The 23,756-nt window shown below is 37.2% G+C and overlaps 1 protein-coding gene across 1 annotated transcript in view; it reads left to right on the top strand.

Annotated features, from left to right (window-relative positions):
* Window positions 1-22,612, top strand: part of LOC128985046 (la-related protein 7) — a 102,696-nt gene extending 80,084 nt beyond the window's left edge. Inside the window, exons 8-9 of the mRNA XM_054404422.1 lie at window positions 21,772-21,913; window positions 22,350-22,612. Of these exons, the coding sequence (XP_054260397.1) occupies window positions 21,772-21,913; window positions 22,350-22,486 (279 nt within the window). The 3' untranslated portion in view covers window positions 22,487-22,612. The remainder of the gene's footprint in view (window positions 1-21,771; window positions 21,914-22,349) is intronic.
* Window positions 22,613-23,756: the final 1,144 nt, after the last annotated feature.

Genomic DNA, 23,756 nt, shown 5'->3' with positions numbered 1-23,756 from the left:
AATTTGGTAAATTACAGTCACAATAATGTTAGCACTTAAACGTTGGTAAAAAATTGTTGCTTATGGTTATAGTTTTCTCCACCAATTTTATATTGACGAAAAGAAAATTGATATATAAGTTTAGTAGCAGTTTATTGTTTTCATACAAAGTAGAGTTTTGTTGAATAATTTGCTTGAGACACTCCTGCACACTATTGATTGTCTCTAAATGGATTCCTAGTTGTCTAAAAATAATTTTCAATTGAGGATTTAGTCTTTTAATTGTAAGACCAGTGTACATGTTGCTCGAATTCTAGCAGGGGTGCCCAGAGGGGGGGTACTGTGGCGCAAGGAATTTTTGGGGGGAATTTAAATTTTTGTTAGCTGTCATAATGGCTGTATAATTTTGTACAAGCAGCCCGAAAAAGTGTTTCTCACTAAAAGTAGCTCACTATCAACACCAACAACATTTTGCCGTTCGTAATTAAGATTGCTTCTAAGAATGGTAAAGCACCTTGTCAGACAATCCTTAACATGCCAGTGTCGAATTTTACATGCTACATATGTTTTGTTGGTTCTTTAACTCCACCATAGTCAGGATTTACAAAAGATCCCCTTCTGGAGGTGTCGTCAGAATACGTTACAAACATTTAACACAAAACACAAAACGATTACAGATAGGCCTATCAATTCACGCGTGTACATTGCCGTCGGCAAGACTGGAAGTAAACTGAATCGGGTTCAGGTTATGACGGACCGACGTGGTCTCTGGATTGTCGTCTGCGTTTTCAACAGCTGATATTGGACTATTGAAGTGACTGAGAAGAGTATTGAAAATATAATGGGTTTCATAATTAATTGAGTGTTTTCACTCAAAAATTTTGTGCTGTCCCCAGTTTTATGTATTCATATATTTCAAACTCCTCAAAGTATTTAATAAATTTCCTTTCGTGCAGTACTGTAGAATTTCAAGACCATCATTTATATCCAGCATATAAATTGGTTATTATTGTCAATAGTTTTGAATGGAAAACTCAAGTATGAATCCCATTATATTTTCAACATACTTTCCTCCGTCACTACAATTAGTCTAATATCAGCTTTTGATAACGCAGACGACAATCCAGAGACCACGTCTTTCCGTCATAACCTGATTCAGTTTACTTCCAGTCCTGCCCGAGGCAATATACACGCGTGAATTGATAGGCCTATCTGTTATCGTTTCGTGTTTTGTGTACAAACGGATTGTCTGACAAGATGCGTTCCTACCATTTTAGTCATAAAAGGCAATCCTGGGGACATATGTTTTTAATGTCATGAATAATTTGTGATTTTTTGTTAATTCGTAATATTTTCTTTTTCTTTATTGTTTAGGTAAAGTGGTAGAACATTTTGGCTATGGTAGATGTGTAATACCATTAGTATACCGTCAATATGCCAACCCCGTACGAAGGACGGGTACTCTGCTAGTATTTCCATAAATAAGACATATTTATTCCCTATTTAAATAACATTAGATTTAACGAGTGCTTAGGTTTGCTGCTACGGAGAAGGTAAAAAGGGTTTTTTACCATACGTCAATACTATAGGATGAAATAAATAAATTCGCCAATTTTATCAATACATATCCATAAACAAGTAAACTACAACAGTTTTCATTTTCTCCATAAGAATAACATGAGAATTTTAAATTACACTATTTTTGTATTTTCTCCGTGACCGTTAGGCATACCTGCTGAGAAGAAAGCCAAATTATCGTTGCTTTGCTAAACTGCTTTAAATTTAAACTATTCTTTATTTGAAGTGGTGGATAATTATCGAGCGGAGCGAGCGAAGCTCTTATACGTCGCCTTTTATGCATTTCGTAATACGCAAACTCCTCCTAGACGGCTGAATCAATCGTTCTCAAATTTTGCATGGTGATTAAGACCATATCGGTGAGTGCCAACATCTATATGGCGTTAAAAATGTCTCTCAGGAATCCGCCCCACTGGGTCTCAAAGTTTCAATGTAATCCTTATGGGAGCAGTATTTGACACATAAACAAAGACATGTGATCAGCTGTTGACTTTTGAATGCAGTAGATAAAGAAATAGTTGGTAGTATTATTCCACAGATGTGGGGAAAAGGTAGTTGAAATAAGAAAATTAATAAAGGAAATTAATCGAAGGACCAGCCTAAATTAGGCAAAGAAGTGAAACAATTCAAAATTGATATTGTTGGGATTTGTCAGCTAAATATTTTACATAAATAATTATAGAAACAAGTAACAAGACAAGTTTTTCAGTTTAATATACAATATTGTTCCTTTTCTGAAAATAAGTTTGTCAAAAACAAAAAAAACTTAATATTGATGAAACTCACCAAGAATGTCAATCATTATTTTCATGTTCATTTGTGGAACCGTCTTGATGGATTCATAGTTTCTTGAGGTGTTTAAGTTTAAGTTCATTCATGTCTTGATGATTAAAATATCACTTTTAAAATGTCTTTCTTTCTTGTAGAATTTAACAATGATGTTCACAATATGGATTGTATAATGTAGTTAAAATTAAAATGAGTAATATTTGCTTAAATCCCATGAAAATTGTATGTGAGTTATAAAATAAATTGAGAATAAAAAATGATATGTAGTGATTGTACTGAAGATAGAAATGCAATGTTTTTTTTTTTTAATAATCAAAAATATGATGTAAATAAACATTAAATTAAATAACTTTCAGCTGTCAAGAAATTGGGATGGGAAAGAAAAATAGGAAATTGTATTCAGAACAAAGAAGAAATAAAATTATAATATATTGAAATCAATTTTGAATGAAAATATGGAAAAGTGATGAACTAGTACGCAACAACGCCGGCCACCGTTGAACGTCTGGTTCAACCAAAGTTGGTGTCACTCATTGGCATTGGATAGACTTGGGACACTGGGCGAATGTATTCTCCATCAGTGGTCTTGACTTTTACCACACGGACAATGTTGTCTTTCCCAGGAAGTAATTCACTGATACGGCCGGTTGGCCAATGGCATGGTAGAGTTGAGGTTTTCAGGAGAACTAAATCACCAATCTTGATGTTTGCAGTCGATTTTGTCCACTTGTGACGTTGCTGGAGATGATGCAAATATTCTAGGCTCCATCGTTTCCATAGATGTTGTGAAAATTGTTGCACTTGTTGCCAACGTGAAAGTCGATTGGGTGACACATCGAGTAGACGTGGTTCAGGGATGGAAACTAATGGTGCACCTGTCAAGAAATGTCCTGGAGTAAGTACATCTAGTTCTTGAGGATCGGTCGAGAGAGGTGTAAGAGGTCTTGAATTAAGAATTGCCTCAATCTGCGTTAATAATGTCATCATTTCAGGAAGTGTGAGGATGGTTTTATCAATAACTCTAACTAGGTGTCGTTTAACGCTTTGAACTGTTCTTTCCCATAGGCCACCGAAATTAGGGGCACAAGGAGGATTGAAATGAAACCTGATGTCTGATGGAGCAAAGTGGCTTTGTAATTTATCACGTGCATCTGAAGAAGCGATGGTGTGCTGTGTGATACGGTTTAATTCATTAGCAGCACTCTTGAAATAGGTGCCACAGTCACAGTAGATGTGAGAACAAATTCCTCGACGACTAATAAATCTAGTGAGCGCTGCGATGAATGCTTCTGTTGTCAAGTCAGTTACAAGTTCTAGATGCACTGCTTTAGTAGTCATACAGATGAACAAACAGACATAGGTTTTGGTAATTTTAAGAAATCTCATGTTAGCTATTTTGGTATCAAATGGTCCCATGAAATCAGTTCCAGTATGCAAGAATGGTTTAGATGGGGTAACTCTGGGTTTTGGTAAAGACGCCATCAATAGAATGGTGTTTGTTGGTTTGTGTCGGAAACATGTGACACAGTTGTGGATCCGTTTTCGAATGATGTTTCGTGCGTTTAAGATCCATACACAACGAGATAAGATGGATTGGATGAATAAAGGACCGGCATGCAAGTAGGTAATGTGCCAGTAGTCTATGTAAATATTTGTGATGTGGTGAGATTTAGGTAATAATATCGGATGTTTTGACTGGTATGGAAGTTCAGAATTCTGAAGACGCCCTCCGACACGAATAATGTCATTGTCATCAATGAACGGATGGAGTGGTTTCAGTTTGTTAGGACAGTGGTTAGCTTGAAGTTCCTGTTTTTCAGTGGCGAAGACTTCTGATTGGACTCTGTGAAAGATCTTTAATGTAGATGTGCGCAATTCGTCAGTTGTGATGAAACCTATGATACGATTCTGTTTATTCAAACAGTTGTGTTTGAATCGTAAAACAATTGCAATTATACGCACGAGTTTTGTCCACGATGAATTAAATTTGAGTGGTTGCCATTCAGTGATACCTGTAGTTACAAACACAGGCAATGGTGTTGGTTTTAATTCGGACGAAACTTCAGAATTAAAGTCAGTTTTTGGATGCTCTTGCTTTTGCCAATCTGTAGATGGACGTGAAAGCCATGATGGCCCTGACCACCACATATGATTGTCTACCAGCTGTTTGACTCGTAAACCACGAGAACCACAGTCAGCAGGATTGTCATTAGTGTTAACGTGATGCCACACTTCAGTGGAGTGCGTTTCTTGAATCGCGGCAACTCGATTGGCGAAAAAAGTTTTAAGTTGGTAAGCTGGGGTTTTGATCCAGGTTAAGACAATTGTGGAATCAGACCACAAGAAGATGTTGTTTGTATTAAACATGTTGGGAAACAATGATGTGCAATGTGATGTCAACTTTGACAGCAAATGAGCTGCACATAACTCTAAACGAGGTATTGTGGTGCGACGTAATGGAGCGACACGACCCTTTGCCATAACAAAATTTATGGTGACTGAATCATCAAGATGAACACATCTGAAATAAATTAAACAAGCAAATCCTGTTTCTGAGGCGTCCGCAAAACCATGAAGCTCAATGCTTTTTAAAGAATGCAGATTTAAAGAACGTGGTATGGCGATGTCTGATAAATATTGAGTATCATAGGAGAATCGTTTCCACTGATCGATCATAGAATCAGGTAAAATGCTATCCCAACTAATTCCAAGAGTCCAGATTTGTTGCATTATACACTTGGCTATCATGATGCATGGAGTTAAGAATCCACACGGGTCATAGATTTTAGCGATTGCGCTAAGAACATGTCGTTTTGTAAGATTTGCGTTAGAATCTAGATTAGTGGTAACGTAAGTGAAAACGTCCAACGTAGGTGACCATTGGAGACCTAATACAGTAAATTGAGGACAGGAGGATTCAGACACAAATTTTGGAGTTTCGCGATGTGACTCAGGAAGATCTTGAAGCAACTCTTCTGAGTTTGACATCCACTTGCGAAGTTCGAATTGACCACATTGCAATAACTGAGTAAGTTGAGTCTTAAGTTGTATGGCCTCTTCCAAAGTGTCTGAGCCAGTAATAATATCATCCATATATGTATGGTGTTTTATTGCATAGGCTGCTTGAGGGTACTTGTGATCTTCATCAGTAGCTGGCTGGTGCAAGGTTCTAATAGCTAAATATGGAGAACAATTCATACCATATGTAACAGTGTTAAGTTGATATGTTTGCATAGGCTTATTTGGTGAATCGCGCCATAGAATCAGCTGATAGTTACGATCTGAAGGATGAATCACAATTTGGCGATACATTTGTTTGATGTCTGAGCACATGACAATACGATGTCTTCTGAACTGAGTCAGAATGTCAGCTATGTTAGGTTGCAATGCTGGACCAGTCAGTAACAAGTCATTGAGTGAATGGCCAGAATCAGTTTTGCAACTTGCATCAAATACAGTGCGAAGCTTAGTTGTTGAACTAGATTCTTTTAACACCCCGTGATGAGGTAAATAATAATGTTGCGGAGTTAAGTACGATACATCTATGAGAGACATATGATCAAGAGATAAGTATTCATGCATAAAATCTTTATACAACATAGAAAAACGTTCATTACGTGAAAACTTACGTTCCATTGCAATTAAACGTTGCTTAGCTGCATCAATGGACGAACCTAACATTTTGGATGAGCCTTTAAACGGTAATCGTACAATGTATCTAACGAGTTCGTCTCTGCTATGAGTGTCTGCGAATAACTTTTCACAATGAATATCTTCTTGGGATTGTTGTTTGTGATTTGGGATTTCTTCTAAGAGCCAAAATCTTTGAATGGAATCGTGTATATCATTTAAACTTGTAGTATGCAAACAAATATTTAAAGTACTCGATTGAGATGTGCATGATTGCAATGTATCAGGTGTACATGGAGTAGTACCAATAATTATGTTACCACATGGAGTATTAATTATTGATGGCAATGTGCTGCCGAGTGATGTAACAGGACCTGTGAATAAATGAGGTACCAAAGATGCTCCTAAAATGACATCAATGCGGTTAGGAAGATGAAAATTAGGATCTGCTAATTGTTCATGTTTCAAGCGTGAAACCACCTCTGGAGCTACTGGACATCGAGGAATGTTCAGTGTAAGCTTATCAAGTATAACAAATGAATGGTTCGGCTGTAGTGTAATTCCCGATAAAGTCTCAATGTTTGCTGTAATTTGCCCCTTTGTTTTCGTACTTTGCTGACTGATGCCTACAATTTGAGTAAAACATCTGCTTCGAGGAGTATTCAGTAAATGGACAGCACGTTCAGAAATAAGAGACGCCATGCTTCCTGTATCAATAAGCGCACGAAATGTTTGAACCTGTCCACTGGAACTACGTATGTTAATTAATAAAGTTCCCAATAAGACCATTGCTGTTTGTGAAACAGTGGTTCGAGGATTACGGACATGCAAGGTGATTGGATTTTGTGCATCTGTATTAAGATTAGATGGACGAAACTGCTCATTACGTTTGTGTGAATTGGATTGTCCAGCTTTATTTGTGAATGTCAGTTCTTCGGTTGGAAAGTGCAATAAGGTGTTGTGACGTTTACTACAATGTTTACAAACTGACTGAGACTGACATGTTTGAGAACTGTGATTTCCTAAGCAAGAAATACAATGGTGATGTGATTTTACTGCCTGGAATCTGTCTTGTGGTGATAGTTTTAAGAATTTGGCACAGTTGTAAGTTTTATGATCAGTGCCATCACATCCAGCACACAGCAACGTAACTTGTTGAGGTTTAGGTTTTGAGTTGAATATTGGGCTTGTTATAAATTTACGTGTGTTAACCTGTTTTTCCGGAACATGAGAGATACGTGATTCTTTAAAACACGATGTGGTAGCAACTGCATCCTCATGCCGATCACATTCGGACGTGAGAAATTCAAGTATTTCTTCTGCAGAGGGCAATGTGTGAGCTGTAGCCTGTCTGTTGTCACGGAATGTTTCAAGACGTTTGCGTAAATCCACATCAAGTTTCCGAAGTAGCAAAGCCGTCAATAGATGGTTAGAATTGCTGATGTCACAATCGATTACAGTTAACGCCTGAATATGTTCATTGTAGCTGTTAACAAACGTGCGAATTCCAGAAACATTGCGACTAGAAATGTCTGGTAAGTCAAGAATAATATTGAGATGAAGTAGGCGTAAGCGTCTGTCATTTTGGTAACGTTTGAAAACCATTTCGTAGGCAATATCATAGTTAGCCTCAGTAAGTGAAAGGTTTTTAATCAGGTTCAATGGTTCTGATGACAAAACACTTAATAAGTATTGAAACTTAGTTACTTTGTTTAACGTGTCGTTTTTGTGAATTGTCGTATTGAAGACATTGATGAAGTTTGACCAATCAGCGAAGTTCCCACTAAATTTAGGAAGTTCTAGTTTTGGTAGTCGCGCTGAACATGACTGATGCTGTATAGTTAATTCAGCGTTCGAACCAGGAAGGCTAAGTTGTTCATCGCCAGATGACAACATATCATCAATAGAAGAGGTCAACTCTATGAACAAGTCTGATACACTGTTTTGATCAGCTACCAAACGCTCCTCAGTAATGTTCCCCTCATCCTGAACTTGAACCACACGTTCCAAATTGCAAAGGAAATCGTCATATTTTCTTTGAATTTCATTGCGGTAATTGGTCAATTTTCTTAAGTCCGATTTGGTAATAGGTGTGTCATAATTGTTAATAATCTCTAAAAGATGAGAGAATCTAGCCTTTGTCAAGTTGGTGAGACGTATGTAAGTTTCAGACTTGAAATCTGTTGATCTGTTGCCGGGCATATTGCAATGGGCATGTTACGTACAGTCAGACACGTAGGGACAGAAGGAATGAGAAGTAAGATGGATGTTTCGATAATAGACTATAAGGCCACAGGGCTGATAACAAAAGTAATCCTGCTCGATTTGGACCAAGAATTTGTGGGGAAAAAGTAGTTGAAATAAGAAAATTAATAAAGGAAATAAATCGAAGGACCAGCCTAAATTAGGCAAAGAAGTGAAACAATTAAAAATTGATATTGTTGGGATTTGTCAGCTAAATATTTTACATAAATAATTATAGAAACAAGTAACAAGACAAGTTTTTCAGTTTAATATACAATATTGTTCCTTTTCTGAAAATAAGTTTGTCAAAAACAAAAAAAACTTAATATTGATGAAACTCACCAAGAATGTCAATCATTATTTTCATGTTCATTGGTGGAACCGTCTTGATGGATTCATAGTTTCTTGAGGTGTTTAAGTTTAAGTTCATTCATGTCTTGATGATTAAAATATCACTTTTAAAATGTCTTTCTTTCTTGTAGAATTTAACAATGATGTTCACAATATGGATTGTATAATGTAGTTAAAATTAAAATGAGTAATCCTATACTCTAATACGAGCAATGTTTGCTTGTATGTATGCTTGCTTGCTTGCTTGCAAAAAGATCTCGAAAACGGCTCCGACGATTTTCTTCAAATCTTGTATCCTATACTCTAATACGAGCAATGTTTGCTTGTATGTATGCTTGCTTGCTTGCTTGCAAAAAGATCTCGAAAACGGCTCCGACGATTTTCTTCAAATCTTGTAAATAGTTTATTTTTGGCCTAAAAACGAGCTTCATGCAGTTAGAACTTCCAACAAAAATCTAATTACGTAGAAAAACGAAACTGAAAGTCACATTTTTTTAACATTAGTCTTATGGGTTGCTAAGTAACCATGTTGGTTGAATTAAATAACAAGGAAAAAGTAAACAAAAGACTTGAAGTTGTAGCACGTGTTCATAATAAGCCAACTACCCACAAAAAACAAATACCAGCAAATTACAAATACAGTACAAAAGGGAAAGCATCACTTACTACTATTGAGCAAAGATTATACTGAAGATTGCTCGATACATTGTAGGCATAGTAAAGGCAAGCAGTACGAAGTGTGGGATCTGTTTATGACGATTAGATTAAGGTTATCTGCAATCCTAAAATGCTATGGCAAGGGAGGGAAACAGGACGTAGGAAGTGGTGAAGGAAGTAGTCAAGGCGAGTAGTCCGGAGTGTGGGAACTGTTAATGACGATTAGATAAGGATTTTGACAATACGAAAATGTTATGGGAAGGGAGGGAAACAGGTCCGCGACGTAGGAAGTGGTGAAGAAAGTCGTCAAAGCGAGCTGTCTGGAGTGTGGGAACTGTTAATGACGATTAGATTATGGTATTTGCAATGCTAAAATGCTATGGGGAGGGAGGAAAACAGGTCCGCGACGTAAGAAGGTGTGAAGGAAGTAGTCAAGGCGAGTAGTCCGGAGTTTGGGAACTATTTTTTACGATTAGATTAAGGTATCTGGAATCCTTAAATTTCTATGTGAAGGGAAGGAAACAGGTCCGCAACGTAGGAAGTGGTGAAGGAAGTAGTAAAGGCTAGTAGTCCGGAGTATGGGAACGGTTTATGACGATTAGATTAGGGTATATGCAATCATAAAATACTATGGGAAAGGAGGAAAACGGGTCGGCGAAGTAGGAAGTGGTGAAGGAAGTAGTCAAGGCAAGTAGTCCGGAGTGTGGGAACTGTTTATGGCGATTAGATTAAGGTATCTGCAATCCTAAAATGCTATGGGGAGGGAAAAAACAGGCTCGCGACGTAGGAAGTGGTGAAGGAAGTAGTCAAGCCGAGCTGTCTGGAGTGAGGGAACTGTTTATGACGATTAGATTAAGGTATCTGCAATCCTAAAATGCTATGGGGAGGGAAAAAACAGGCTCGCGACGTAGGAAGTGGTGAAGGAAGTAGTCAAGCCGAGCTGTCTGGAGTGTGGGAACTGTTTATGACGATTAGATTAAGGTATCCTATCTGCAATTTTTAAATACAATGGGAAGAGAGGAAAAGAGGTCCGCTTCGTAGGAAGTAAAGTAAATGTAAAATGCAAAAGTAAATGTAATCCGGGGAATTCCGATAGGTTGCGTCTGTCCGGGAAGTCTCACTGTAATCAGGCGGTTGGTGATGCCGCCGGTTCCATAAGGGGATGTAAAAGGTCAATAAACGTAGGTCTGTCGGAGCCGCATTTCCATATTGTCAGTCTCCGGGGCTCAGTGTCGTTTTCATCATTGCTAAGCACGGCGTGCACCTCAACTCCTGTTTGCCGATCGCCGAGAACAGTTCGGCCCACCGCGGGACAGGAGGTCGGCATAACCATGGCAAGTAACAGTCATCAGTAGGATACGCAGGTAATACTGTTCAGTCCTGCTCGGAGAGACCCAAAACAGTCTGCACACTTTCTCGCCGCGCTGGCGGGCCGTGATAAAATGGACGCCGTCAGGGTGCTTGTATATCTTCGCAGTTTTAGGGCGTTTGACGTGGACCACAAACGTTTCATAAAAACCCTGATATGTCACGTCGTCAAACAGTGAAATACGAGGCCGGTCGAAGTAGATTGTAAGTTTGGAGCTGTTCCTAGCAGCTGCCGCTGCCAGTTTGCCTGGTCTGAACAGGACGGACTGCTTGCCCTCCAGATGGACGGGAAGACATTCAACCGTCGGTTCAGATTCTGATACGGGAAAGTTTAATAAACGCCAGCACGCGTCACTGGCACCCACCATTCTCTTCGTCTTGTAATGCTGTACCTCATCATCTTGCTTACTGAAGGGAGTAACTGTGACGTTCTGGAGAGACCCTCCCTTCATAAGATATTTGAAGAGGTACTTAATCACGCGGCGAGTAGACGCCAGCTCCAAATTGATGTGGGCCTCGTATTTCAATAAAAGTGCGGAGTTATACGGCACAACCCAGCCATCGTGAACGCTGATGTTTCTCTTTCTTGAAACAATTGTCCCTGATTGGTATAATCTCGCTTGTACTGGACGAATCCCCTCTCGTTGACGTGGGTGGTTTCACAGCAGGGCTTGGGGAAATATTTGGTGCAGTAACCCTTTGCAGAGTCCCAACAGAGGAAGTCAGTCCTATGATCATTACCACATGGACCGTGGATCATGTGTTTTAGGACCAACTTCCTCAGTCGGCCTCCGGCCTCTTCTTCCGAGGGAATATCCGCGCGGACGATGGAGTCAATTTCGGACGCCTGAACTGGTCCGTCTCCGTCAATCTTGAAAACAATGTGGGCGTGAGGAAGGCCCCTCATTTGCATCTCGATGACGTAGACGATATAGACAGAGCGTCCAAACATTGCTCCACTGCGCAGGTCTCGGAGAAGTTCCAGAAGTTTGATCCTAAAAACTCTGCAAGCAGTGCTAGGGTCACTGCGAGTACCTCCACGAGGGCAAGCTTTCTTGTTCTCCTCCCAAGTCGCGTTGTACGTAAACGTCAAAAAGAAAGTGGGGGAACCCAGGCGCGATACGATTGCCATAGCGTCTTCGTATTTTACTTTCATGTACCTGGGCCCCCCGGTGAACGAACTTGGGAGGTAGACTTTTCCTGCCTGCACCCCACCCTCGCCTTGGACGGTTTCATCACGAGCGATGTCGTTCAAGACCTGCTGTGCATTCCGAATCTCGTCAACCGGCCCCACCCGCAAGGCACTATCGGTGTTCTTCAGCTGCGTAAACTTAATATAACGCAGTTTCTCCTCCTCGTACCTCGCGAACATCTCAACCTGCCAAGCTTGTGAGAGACGGCCTAGGTGAGAGAAGCGAGGTTCCGAAAGTAGGAGGCACCGCGAGTACTTAAATTGAGTCAGCTTAGCACCCTTGTTGTCAAGACGACCAACGTGCCATCCCACAGTGCCTTGTGGGTAGAGTAGGGGATATTGGAAAGGTTCCATAAGGGGATGTAAAAGGTCAATAAACGTAGGTCTGTCGGAGCCGCATTTCCATATTGTCAGTCTCCGGGGCTCAGTGTCGTTTTCATCATTGCTAAGCACGGCGTGCACCTCAACTCCTGTTTGCCAATCGCCGAGAACAGGGCCATGGGTAGACCTGCTTGTTATCTCAAATGCCAAGTGAGCATTTACAGAAGGCTCGTTGCTCAATCGACGGTAGTGCTCAATGTAAGGATTTTCCCTTGACAGGAAATCAGCAATACCGTCGATGATCTCGGCATCAAGCGATCTACCCATCGCAATGTTACGGCGCTCTTCACCATCGTCAATATACAGGCGGGACCGATTCACAAACTGAACGTTCCCAGAACGAGTGGTGAACTTTTGTCCTGGGGCGTCCAGATTGTAGACCTGGTGGTACATTCTTCTCTCGATCTTGAAAAAAGAAAGACCACTGGGATGACGATACCTGCCTGACACTTCGAGCGCGCAGAGAGCAAACAGGTCGTTGTACGCACGGGCTCTTTCCAAGAAGTGACGATTGGAGTAGAAGAGTTCTTGTAGAGGAGGAAGTTCGAGAACATTGAATGCTCCCTCCCCGCAGCACCATTGCTTTCTGTTCTTCTCCTCCTCAAAGAGCCGTGCTTGGCAATGACGACATCTGTAAATATCGTCCACCCAGAGACTGATTTTCTTCAATTTAAAAGGGTCTACTGTGGCTAATAATTCCTCACTCCAAACAGACATCGGGCCGTTTTTAATTACGGACCGGGCAAGTGAAGCAGGCATATGTTGGAGCTCAGAGAGCTTAGGATTTCGTAGTCGAAAAATTTGAACTCTTTCCGAAGCAGCACCGGGATGACGCAAGTTGTACTCCCTAACAGCCTGACGGTGTACATCAGGGTGAGTTTGGCTGTAACGCCCAACAGCCGCTCTGTTAACTTCGGGGTGGTTTTGAGAGTACTGACTTTTTATCTGCCTGATAAGATCAGGGTGCGTCTCCCTATACCTTTTATTTGCCGCGTCCACTTGCTCTTCCCGGGTCGTGTCTAGATATTTCGGACGTGCGCGTTTAACTTTTTTCGGTCTACCAGGACCTTTGGAATCCTTAACAACTACTTCAGAGCCAGACTCTGACAGTAATTGTGCCAAAACATTCTCTGGACATTCAATCGTGTGGACAGTTTGATTAAAGGAAAATTTCAGTTTTGTAACGGAGTACTGTCCACCGACGAACGCAGAATTCACCAATAAAAGGGAGGCCAGAGAATGAAAATTATCACACACAAACAGCCTAGCCTTATTATTGCCCTCATCAATGTCTCGACGACGGCTTTCGTTCACCGCGTGAGAATCAAAGAGGTAGAGCCGTCCTTGGTAACGCCAAAAAGCGACTGCTACCAATCGACCCGTGAACACAAAGCCGCCATCAACAGAGTCGCCGGGCATGGCCGTTTTCAACATCAATGTTAAAGAAGTGGTCACATCGTCCGATTCGGCGATGCAACGCGGGTACAAACCATCACCAACACTGGAAATCTCCTCGATGGTTACATGTTTGTCCGCAACCACGAAGTTCCTGGCAAGGTCCTCGGGAAACAGATACCTGTGAATGACGTTATACTCACGGCGTGATTGAGTGTACAAACGGTCGCCGGCCATGAGTATCTCGTCAATAGCATTGGTACTGAATCCACCACAGAACACTTGCCAGGTGAGTGCACAGGCTGAATTAGCCATGCACTGAGCATTGTTGCTGTCGGTGAATCTAAGATCTCCCTGATGGAAAGACCCAGCAGCAACACAATAGTGATCCATACTAACAGTTTAATCGAATAACAAGTATAGATCGCAAAAATCGGAAAATATAATAGTCCAAATAGGAGCAAGAAACTGGTCGTGAAACTGTAACAGGTATAGTCAAATTTGGTAGCAAAAATAAGAGCGAGAACCAACTCATTATAGTGCATTACCGACTTGTGCGTACTGCTTAACCAAATAATCCGCCATTATAAATTTTTTTTGGTTAAACGTTTTTTAATGTGTATTAAGGCATTTTTCTTTCAATTTTAGGAGCATAATAAGTAGAACTTTATGTCAAAAAAGTAGTTTTAAAATTAAAAACACGTAAAAATATCCAAATTTTGAAATTAAACCTATGTTTTGGGGATCAAGGAGTAAAGTTACGAAAAAACATTAAATTACTAAAACTTAAAGTAAACCAAAGTAAATACAAAGAATTAATAATATTTGCATAAATAATTTACTTAGGTTGGGAAAAGTAGTGAAAACGGTAAAAAATTTGAAAGAAAAATTCCAAATTTTGAAAGTAAGGCGGTTTTTGAAGCTGAAGGAGTGCGAATTTCGGAAAACGCACATTAGTGTCTTGTAGAGAATTTAATTCCGAACCTACGATTTTTCCTCAAATCGTTTCTAGCGCTTACCGTTTTCGAGCTGTAGCCGTTTAAAAAAAATGTGTTTTGTCGTTTTCGGAGGTCCGCCATTTTGGATTTTTGGAGGGGTTAAAATTTGAAAATGGGAATTTTGCAAATTTCACCGTTAATTAAGACCCATACTACGTTACTGCCAAATTTCAAGTCTCTATCACGTTTTTTAAACCGTTCAGATGAGCACACCAAAGTCCGCCACTTTTAATGTTTCAACGATCCATAAGAATAACATTAGGCTCAAAAAAGTGGTAAAAAACCTTCAAATTTTGAGATTAAAACTAAGTTTTTGTGGTCAAGGAGTAAAGTTACGAAAAAACATGCAATGTGTAAAATTTAAAGTTAACTAAGTAAAACACAAAGCATTAATAATATTTGAAAAAAAATTATTTAGGTGTGAAAACATAGCGAAAACCAAGAAAAATTTGAAAGAAAAATGCCGAATTATGAAAGTAGGGCGTTTTTTGAAGATGAAGGAGTGCGATTTTCGGAAAACGCCAAAGAGGGTTTTGTAGAAAATTTAACTCCCGTTCATGAAAATTCTTTCAAATCTTTTCTAGCTCTTATGGTTTTCGAGCTATAGCCCTTAGAAAAAAACATGTTTTGTCGTTTTCAGAGGTCCGCCATTTTGGATTTTTAGGGTGGTTAAAATTTGAAAATTTGAGTTTTGCAAATTTCACCGGTAATGTAAGATCCCATACTACAATACTACCAAGTTTCAAGTCTCTAGCACGTTTCTAAGTAGTTCAGATGAGCATACCAAAGTCAGAATTTTTCAATGTTATTTCCCATAAGAATAACATTGGGGGGGAAATTCTTAAATAAGGGGGGGTTAAAATAAAAAATACAACTTTTTAGAATTTTCCCGGTGGTTTGGGCCCAAGACCTAAAAGCGTGCCAAATTTCAACTCCCTAGCTCCTCTGGAAGTGCTCAAACATTAGTATCTTCCGTGAGTCAGTTACATACGCGAGTGTATAGTATTTAGATTAACACTGATATCTATAATTGTGTGATAGTCACATATTGGTACCATTGTTTGTTCTTGCGTAGTAACTAATCGAAAATGAGAACTTTTTAACTCGCAGATCCCGAGACCTGCACATGCCGTATCGCCGGCTAAAACCTATTTTCAACGCTTGATAAATCAACTTTCTGGAAAGTGTCAAGACTTTTGATTATATATAACAGTATTAAACACTGATATATATAATTGTGTGATAGTCACATATTGGTACCATTGTTTGTTCTAACGTAATAACAAATCGAAAATGAGAACTTTTTAACTCGCAGATCCCGAGACCCGCACATGTCGGATCACGAGCCAAAACCTAATTTTCAACGCTTGACAAATCAATTTTCTGGAAAGTGTCAAGAGTTTTGATAATATATATCAGTAGTAAACACTAATATCTACAATTTTGTGATAGTCACATATTGGTACCATTGTTTGTTCTTACGTAATAACAAATCGAAAATGAGAACTTTTTAACTCGCAGATCCCGAGACCCGCACATGCCGTATCGCCGGCTAAAAACTATTTTAAAACCTATTTTATTTTTTTGTTACAGACATAGTTGCTGGGTCACAACAGTTGCTATAGCTCATAATAAGTCATTCCATTAGTTTGACTTCGGTAAAAAACATTGTTTAATCGGCAGAAATCAGTAATTTAGATCAGCGCAATCTGTAGGTGGCTCACGTCAACTAAAACAAATTTGATTAAAAACCTGGCTACAACTTTAACATGGGGATGGAATGTCTAATAGAATATAGAATAGAATAGAATATAGAATAGAATATAGAATAGAATATAGAATAGAATATAGAATAGAATATAGAATAGAATATAGAATAGAATATAGAATAGAATATAGAATAGAATATAGAATAGAATATAGAATAGAATATAGAATAGAATATAGAATAGAATATAGAATAGAATATAGAATAGAATAGATAGATAGATAAATCTATTTCAACATACAATATCAATTTTAGGAAATTCCTAGTATGGTTAGAAGTATATTGGCATCCGTGAAGTTTATGTAATGTTTTTTTAAAACACTATGGGATATATTTAACTTCACTTATTATTTATTTAATATGTTTCTACTTCTTGAAATTCTCAGTTAACTAGGAGGCGGAGCAAACAATTTGTTCTAAAATGAACTTGAAAATGTTAAACAATCTTTTATCTGTTGGTTTACTTAAAGTCTATAATGTTCTACTATGAATGCAAATCTTTAATATAGTCTAAATTTCCAGTCCCACCCTCAAAAACTATGATATTTAACAGTTGAATTTTTATAACGTATCAACACATTATTTTTAGTCGGTCATCAAACTGAATCATGAATTAGTAGTTGCAAGAGTACGCAAAACTGCAGAGAGTCCTTGAAAATTGAAAATGCTTGTGCAATGATATAGTTTTAAATTATAAAAGAAACCCTTCAAAAAATTGTATTAACAGGACCAGAGGACCAATATGCACATGGTATTTCATTTGTATAAGGCAAAAAGTTCAAATCATATTAATTTATGATTGCCAATAGATTTTGGGTTTCCATAAAAACAATTATATAAAACTGTCTGCAAAATGTCGATAAAACTAATTTTATAAGAAATGGTAGATTCTTCTGTTGCTCTGTAGGCGACCATTTTGTTTACACAAGGAAGTCCAAACTTATATCTTAGTTTGAACAACGTCATCTTGATTTTACATTGCACAAGATACATAATTGACACATAGGCTTACAAAAAAAAAAGAAGTAAAGAAAGTAACTTGTGATGGACCGCGCAGACATAGGAACAGTCAAGACTTGCCTCTTACTGACGTTTTCCAAACGAATATAGAAGTTAGATCTACATTCTTCATTTTAGGCTTGAAATAAATTTGTTTGTGGGTAAGAGCGAATGAGTAAGCATGAACAATAATTTTACCCTTCTCCCCGACACGCCACCATACCACAGCATCTTACTAGTAGAGCTCAAGGTCATTGACGTAATTGTAATGAACTAAATTTAGACTTCCACCCCCCAATGACACCAATGGGGGCCCTAAAGGTTGGTATGTAACAATTCATGACGGTTGAACAATGGCCTTTAAAATACGCTTTTAATTTGTTTTCTAGCGTTTACCGTATCTTAGAAAAAGTTAGTTTACATAATTATTAACAAAAACTTTTTGGGCCAAAGAAAAATTCTGAAAAGCTACAAATTAATTTATAATATATGTATCTATATCGTATTAAAGTGAGATAAAGGTTTGGCGTTTGGTTTACAATGTAAAAATTTTCAAAGTCACAAGATGGTTTCTGAAACTCTTTATACAACTCTCCTTTATACAAATTAAAAAAAAATATGATCCAAGAAATTGAGCTCTTTAGCCACAAAATCCACCGTTTTTTTACTTACCTGACGAAGAAATAAAAACAGTAGCAGCCGACGAACTTTGTTATGTCATATTTTAAAACTCATTTAAAAGTACCGACTTTATTTCAAGATTTAAAATAGAAAATATAAACTTTTGAGCTTTTAATTAGAACCAATAGTGTCCTAGACTAATTGACATCTTTAATACGAAGTTTCAACGATTTAAATTAGTCTAAATAGGCTAAATGTCAAGTTATTTTGAAGCTGGACATTGAGTTTTGGTGCCGTTTTCATTGGCATCTACCACTTCTAACCTGCACTAAGATGGCGGACCTGGCTTCAACTGCTTGTATGTTAGTTATATAGACGTGATCCATCTATTGGTCTTATGTGATCGTTGATTTAAACTAACGGAATTCTGATGAAAATTTGAACATGAATTATTAGCAGTTTTGCAGGGATGATTAACAATAGTTTTTTTTTTTTTAATTTGAATTGCTTGTTAGTTGGCAACAAATCTTAGAGATGTGTATACATTTTTTAGGACAAAATTGAATTGGCAGATGTCAGAAGCGTACTAGAAAACGTTACTGTCGCCTCATCCAATTTTTACAGCAGTCAGCTATGCTAGGCGAGCAACCGCGACAGTGAGGACGGGGAACAGCTGATTTCATGTTCCTAGTTGGCAAATTGTCTGCTAGCTACTAACGTACACATGCATAAGCCATCAGCGGTAGCACCAGTAGCCTCATTGACTATATAAACACTTGTGTTAAGGTTTAAATACAGTAGTCAATGTTATTACTGAATTTGATACCATACATATTGTTACTAATATATGAAATGGAGAAAAACGTTACCTTAAAAATACAAAATATCCCAATTTATATCCAGACCTTTTTAAATAGCTTAGAAAACAAATAATTTAGTATATCAAAGTGTTTTTGTACGGTTATTGGTAACAGGACAAATTCAAAAATTGTAAATTTAAAATTCCCATGTTCTTTTTATAAAGAATATTGTAAAATGTTGTAGTTTGCTTGTTTATGGATATATTTTGATCAAACTTGGCAAATTTATTTAAACAATAGCAAAACTATTTAGATCATGAAGGGTACTCTAGTTTTCCCAAGGTAGGACACGTGAATTGGAATTTTGGCGTTACAGGCACAATGACAGTAACAATCAAACAAACGTACAGATATTGACATAAGACTCGTTTCGGCTTTCTTATTATATAAAACGTAGAAATAACCAAACACTTCATGAATCTACGCAATGTACAGACAAAACAGTAAAGACTTTATAATCTTATAATTAACTATAGTGTTTCTGCCCATGCTTCGCAACGGGGTGAGAATCTTTGGGTCTCTAAATCCACCATAAATAGTATATTTCGTACCTAGGGCCGAAAGCGAGGTTTTGCCGACTCTAGATCGGGTTTTAAGTTTGAGACGAACTCGAGAACGTGAAACGATCGAGAGCTGCAAACCCATTTTGGCTCGTGGTACGAACGCTATTTTTTACCCAAGTATGTTTTTTGCAATATAACGTCCCTCTTATTTATGTGAAATATTTTGAGGAATCAGCAAAATCAAAAATAACAATAAATAGTTGTCTAGGCAGCTGTGACAAAAAACAAGTCTATTATTGCAATGCCATGGATACAGCTTTTGCATTTAATATACATCTTTAATATACAATCTTTTATAGTCAGGTTGGGTAGCAGGAAAATATTTCAGTTCTGGCAGACAGGCTGCAATTTTAGGTGGTTATAGTATACAAGTTTCTGAACCTAAAACCGCCCAGACCCCAATTTTTAAGGACCTCGGTCGTCCGTAATGACGTCATCAAAATGGCGGCCGTAAGAGGATGTTGAGTCCCCATGAATTGGCTATAACGACCGAATGCCTGAACCGATTTTCATGAAATTTGGCACACAAGTGCTTGAATACATTATCTCGGCCTGGGTTGAAAATGGTCAAGTTTCATCAAGTCATTTCAAAATGGCGTCCATTCAAAACTAAAAAAATTATGAGGAAAATAATTGTGAATTGTTTTATACAGGGTGAGTTTTAAATGAGTTCCCCTCCCTACTTTTTTATACATTTCTTAAGATATCAACTCCGAACCACGTCAGATAATTGTAGAGTAGCGATTACTTCATTTCGACTAGTTTTTATTTTATCCGTTTTTTGTTATCAAGCTTTCTTGATTAACCTTCATCTACTGGTGGCCACAGTTTGAAAGATGCTACAATTAGGTGTTTGCGAGTATGCGGTAAAACCCCGTATGTGTGTGTGTGTGTCTGTGTGTCTTGATGTGTACAGAGCTAGGGACTACACCTGTGGTCCGATTTCGATGAAATTTGGTATGTAGGTCCTAATCCATGGTATCTCCAGGTGTTTTTTTAATTTTTTTGAAATTTTGATTTTTAATGGGTATTTTCCCATAAAAACCCATAAAAAACCGGAAAAATTGGATTTTCTCAAAAATGGCCCGAACGATTTTGATAAAAATTTAGTATGTTTTAGCCCTTTAAATTTTGAATAAAATGGTACAAATCCCATTTCTGTAAAAATTACGGTTCAAAAGTTATGGTCAAATATGTTATTTTCCCATAAAAACCCCATAAAATAACAAAAAATAGGATTTTGATTTTAGAAAAAAAATCCTGTTTTGATTTAACATAGTAGGTTATGGTCGTTACAATTTTGATATTTTTTTAATTTTTTAGAAATTTGTATTTTTTATGGGAATTTTCCCATAAAACCCCATAAAATAACTGAAAAATAGGATTTTCCCAGAAATGGCTCGAACGATTTTGATAAAAATTTTGTATGTTATACCCCTAGTCCTTTATATTCTAAACAAAATGGTACAAATCCCATTTCTGTAAAAATTACGGTTCAAAAGTTATTGTAAATTATGTCATTTTCCCATAAAACCCGCATAAAATAACAGAAAAATCGGATTTTCCCAAAAATGGCCCGAACAATTTTGATAAAAAATTTTGTATGTTATAGTCCTTTAAATTCTGAACAAAATTGTACAAATCCCATTTCCGTATATTTACACCACTTACACATAATAAAGGTTGTTGAACAACTTATGGGAGAAAGTATGTGTCAGAATGCTGATACCGTTTATTATTGTAATATGTACGCAAACCTAAATTCAAAGAGTAAATATTTAATTTTAACAAGTCCAGTAAGATTGAATTTTTGTAGGACGCATTTCCTTGAATTGCAACTTAAATATTAACAGCAATTAAATTATCCAGCTAATCATAATGTAAACAAATATGTTCTTCACTAGGATTGCATGGGAAATTTAAAAGCCACTGGGGCAGAGCCCAAGGGATTTTTTCAAAAATTTAAGGTCAGTTTGCAAATCTATGCGACACGCTCTCTCCAATGAGACGTCAATGGATAAAATCGGTTAAGAAATGGCGGAGGAGTTCAACCGACAAAGTTTCATGTAGCGTATTAATTATATAGATATAATTTGTTTTTTTCAACATTTAGCTGTAAATTATGATTTTTGAAAAATTGAACAATATTTCCTAATTTTAGGAAAGACAAAATTTCAATTTGATCTATTGTTTTATCTGAAAATTTTAGGTTAGTATCATCGGCGTATAAACATATACTGCTTTTCTCGTGAATGGTCAAAATCGGTTAAGAAATGGCGGAGGAGTTCAAAGTACTTATTTTGTGATGACTCATTAATTATATAGATTATATTCTGCTGCATTCAGTAAAAGTATCAACTAGGTTGGCTTATTACACTTCTGACATTTTGTTTTTTAGAGCGAGTTCCGTATTCATCCAGATATTTGCTATGTCGATGTGAAGGAAGGAAGCTCGTGTGTGTATTTGCGGACCACTTCTCCTGAATTTGCAACTTCACTGCTCCAAACCAAACATTGGCCTAACATGGAGTTAATACAAGGTAATTATTTCAATAATTTATGATAGGGTTTCAATTGATGGTTTCCACTATTGCTGGAGTTAAATGTAAATTTTCAAAACTATAATTTAATTTTTGTTGTGAGGCCACAAATACAAAAAAAAGCCTTGAACCTTACACCTACCTTTTAACTTGACACCTAAGAAATGTTTTGTAACAAACAAATTAAATTAAAAGTTATTTCAAAGCTAAAAAGCATATTCTAAAGAGTTGGATATTAAAAATGCTCCCTCCTTCAAAAATTTACAAGCTATGAGAATGAAGCCCTTTTGTATCAGGTTTTGCACATAACGTGTCAGTTCATCCATCCAGTACATTTATTATCAGCTATGAATTAACTAGCCTGAACATTTGTTACTACCTATGATCCAATGTTACTTATAACCAGCATAACTACTAAAAAAAATTTATATTGCAGGAGAAGAAGAAATTGCTTATTGGGATAAGATAAAAAGCGATCGCCTTGAATATTTTCAACAGAAACTTAAACCAAACCAACGAGGACGGACTAAGCTGTTGAAGAGAGCTGAACATTTTTTAGAAAAACAAATTTAGGCCCGTTTATTTTCATACATCGTTTTTTACTGTTCTAAAACCCTGTAGCGTGCATTCCATCTAAGTGTTAATCATACAATTTTCTAAATGAACAGCATAAAACTTACAAACAAACTTATCAACTTACATCTCTACTGTACATTCTTTGGCTTTTTCCTGTGTTAAATAGTTTGTAATATTCAACTGCTTTTCACTTTGGATGTAAAAAAAAATTAAATTAACTGGAGAAAGTGTTTGGGTTTTTGTGTGCTCAAAAACAATAAAAAAGGCTCTATTTTTTACCTTGGCAAACCCCTCATCGGCCACCACACGCTGCTGACATATGCCATATTTTTTTATAATAATCACAATCTTGTAAACTTTTATATGGTGAATAAACATTTCATCATGACCCATGTTGAACTATAAGGAGTATCAAACTATCAATAATCTACAGTATGCTCATATTACTTAGTTCATCACTACTGAAAATTGGTAATCCTACGATAGATAGATACCTACTAAAAAACAATTGATTCTTATTATAAAATAAAAATATGAAATCAATTCATGGAACTTGTTTCATTGTATTGGTTTTGAAGATAATCTTTTAATGGTGATTGGCCCCTTTTAGCGTATTTCCCTTTCAAGTACAGTAGAACCTCTTTAATCCGAACCCCTGTAATCCGAACGTCCACTAATCCGAACGCCTCATTGCTGTACTCTATACACAGTACAGTAGTTTTTTATTGTATACTGTATTTATTGATGTAAGCACTGTAATTATTTCAATTGTAATGTACAGTACTGATTATTCCCTATGTTTACTAATGTATTAAATAAACTCTGTATTTTACTTTATAAAGCATTTTTCACTTTTCCCTAGCTATTGTTATGTAAAAACAACAATATGTTCTGTAATCCGAACTATTCACTAGTCCGAACTACCCCCGGTCCCAATTAGTTCGGATTAAAGAGGTTCTACTGTAGCTATTACCGTAGGTGGTACGGTAAAACCTAGAGTTGTGACCGATATACTTTTTTCATTTTGATGTCCCTAGAGGACAAAAACACTATTCGTTCAAATTTCTTTATAAAGATCATGGCCTTAGTGCTTGAAATAGGTAATAAAAATTAATTACAGGGTACTTTGGTTTTTATTATTTCACGTATTTATTGAAAAAGTAGCCCTAAAAGTGAACAGAATGGTACTTTGTTATTATCTGGTGGTCACCCTTATACTGCGCTCTGTGGCAGTTGTGTAGGGTGGGTTATCATAAATATGTTTGTA

Source organism: Macrosteles quadrilineatus, unplaced genomic scaffold (assembly GCF_028750875.1).
Source record: "Macrosteles quadrilineatus isolate MER2022 unplaced genomic scaffold, UCM_ALF_1.0 Scaffold_1__1_contigs__length_201487025, whole genome shotgun sequence".
In the NCBI taxonomy this organism is placed as follows: Eukaryota; Metazoa; Arthropoda; class Insecta; order Hemiptera; family Cicadellidae; genus Macrosteles; species Macrosteles quadrilineatus.
Note: the sequence above shows the minus strand (reverse complement) of the source record. Positions and strands in the feature narration are given on the sequence as shown.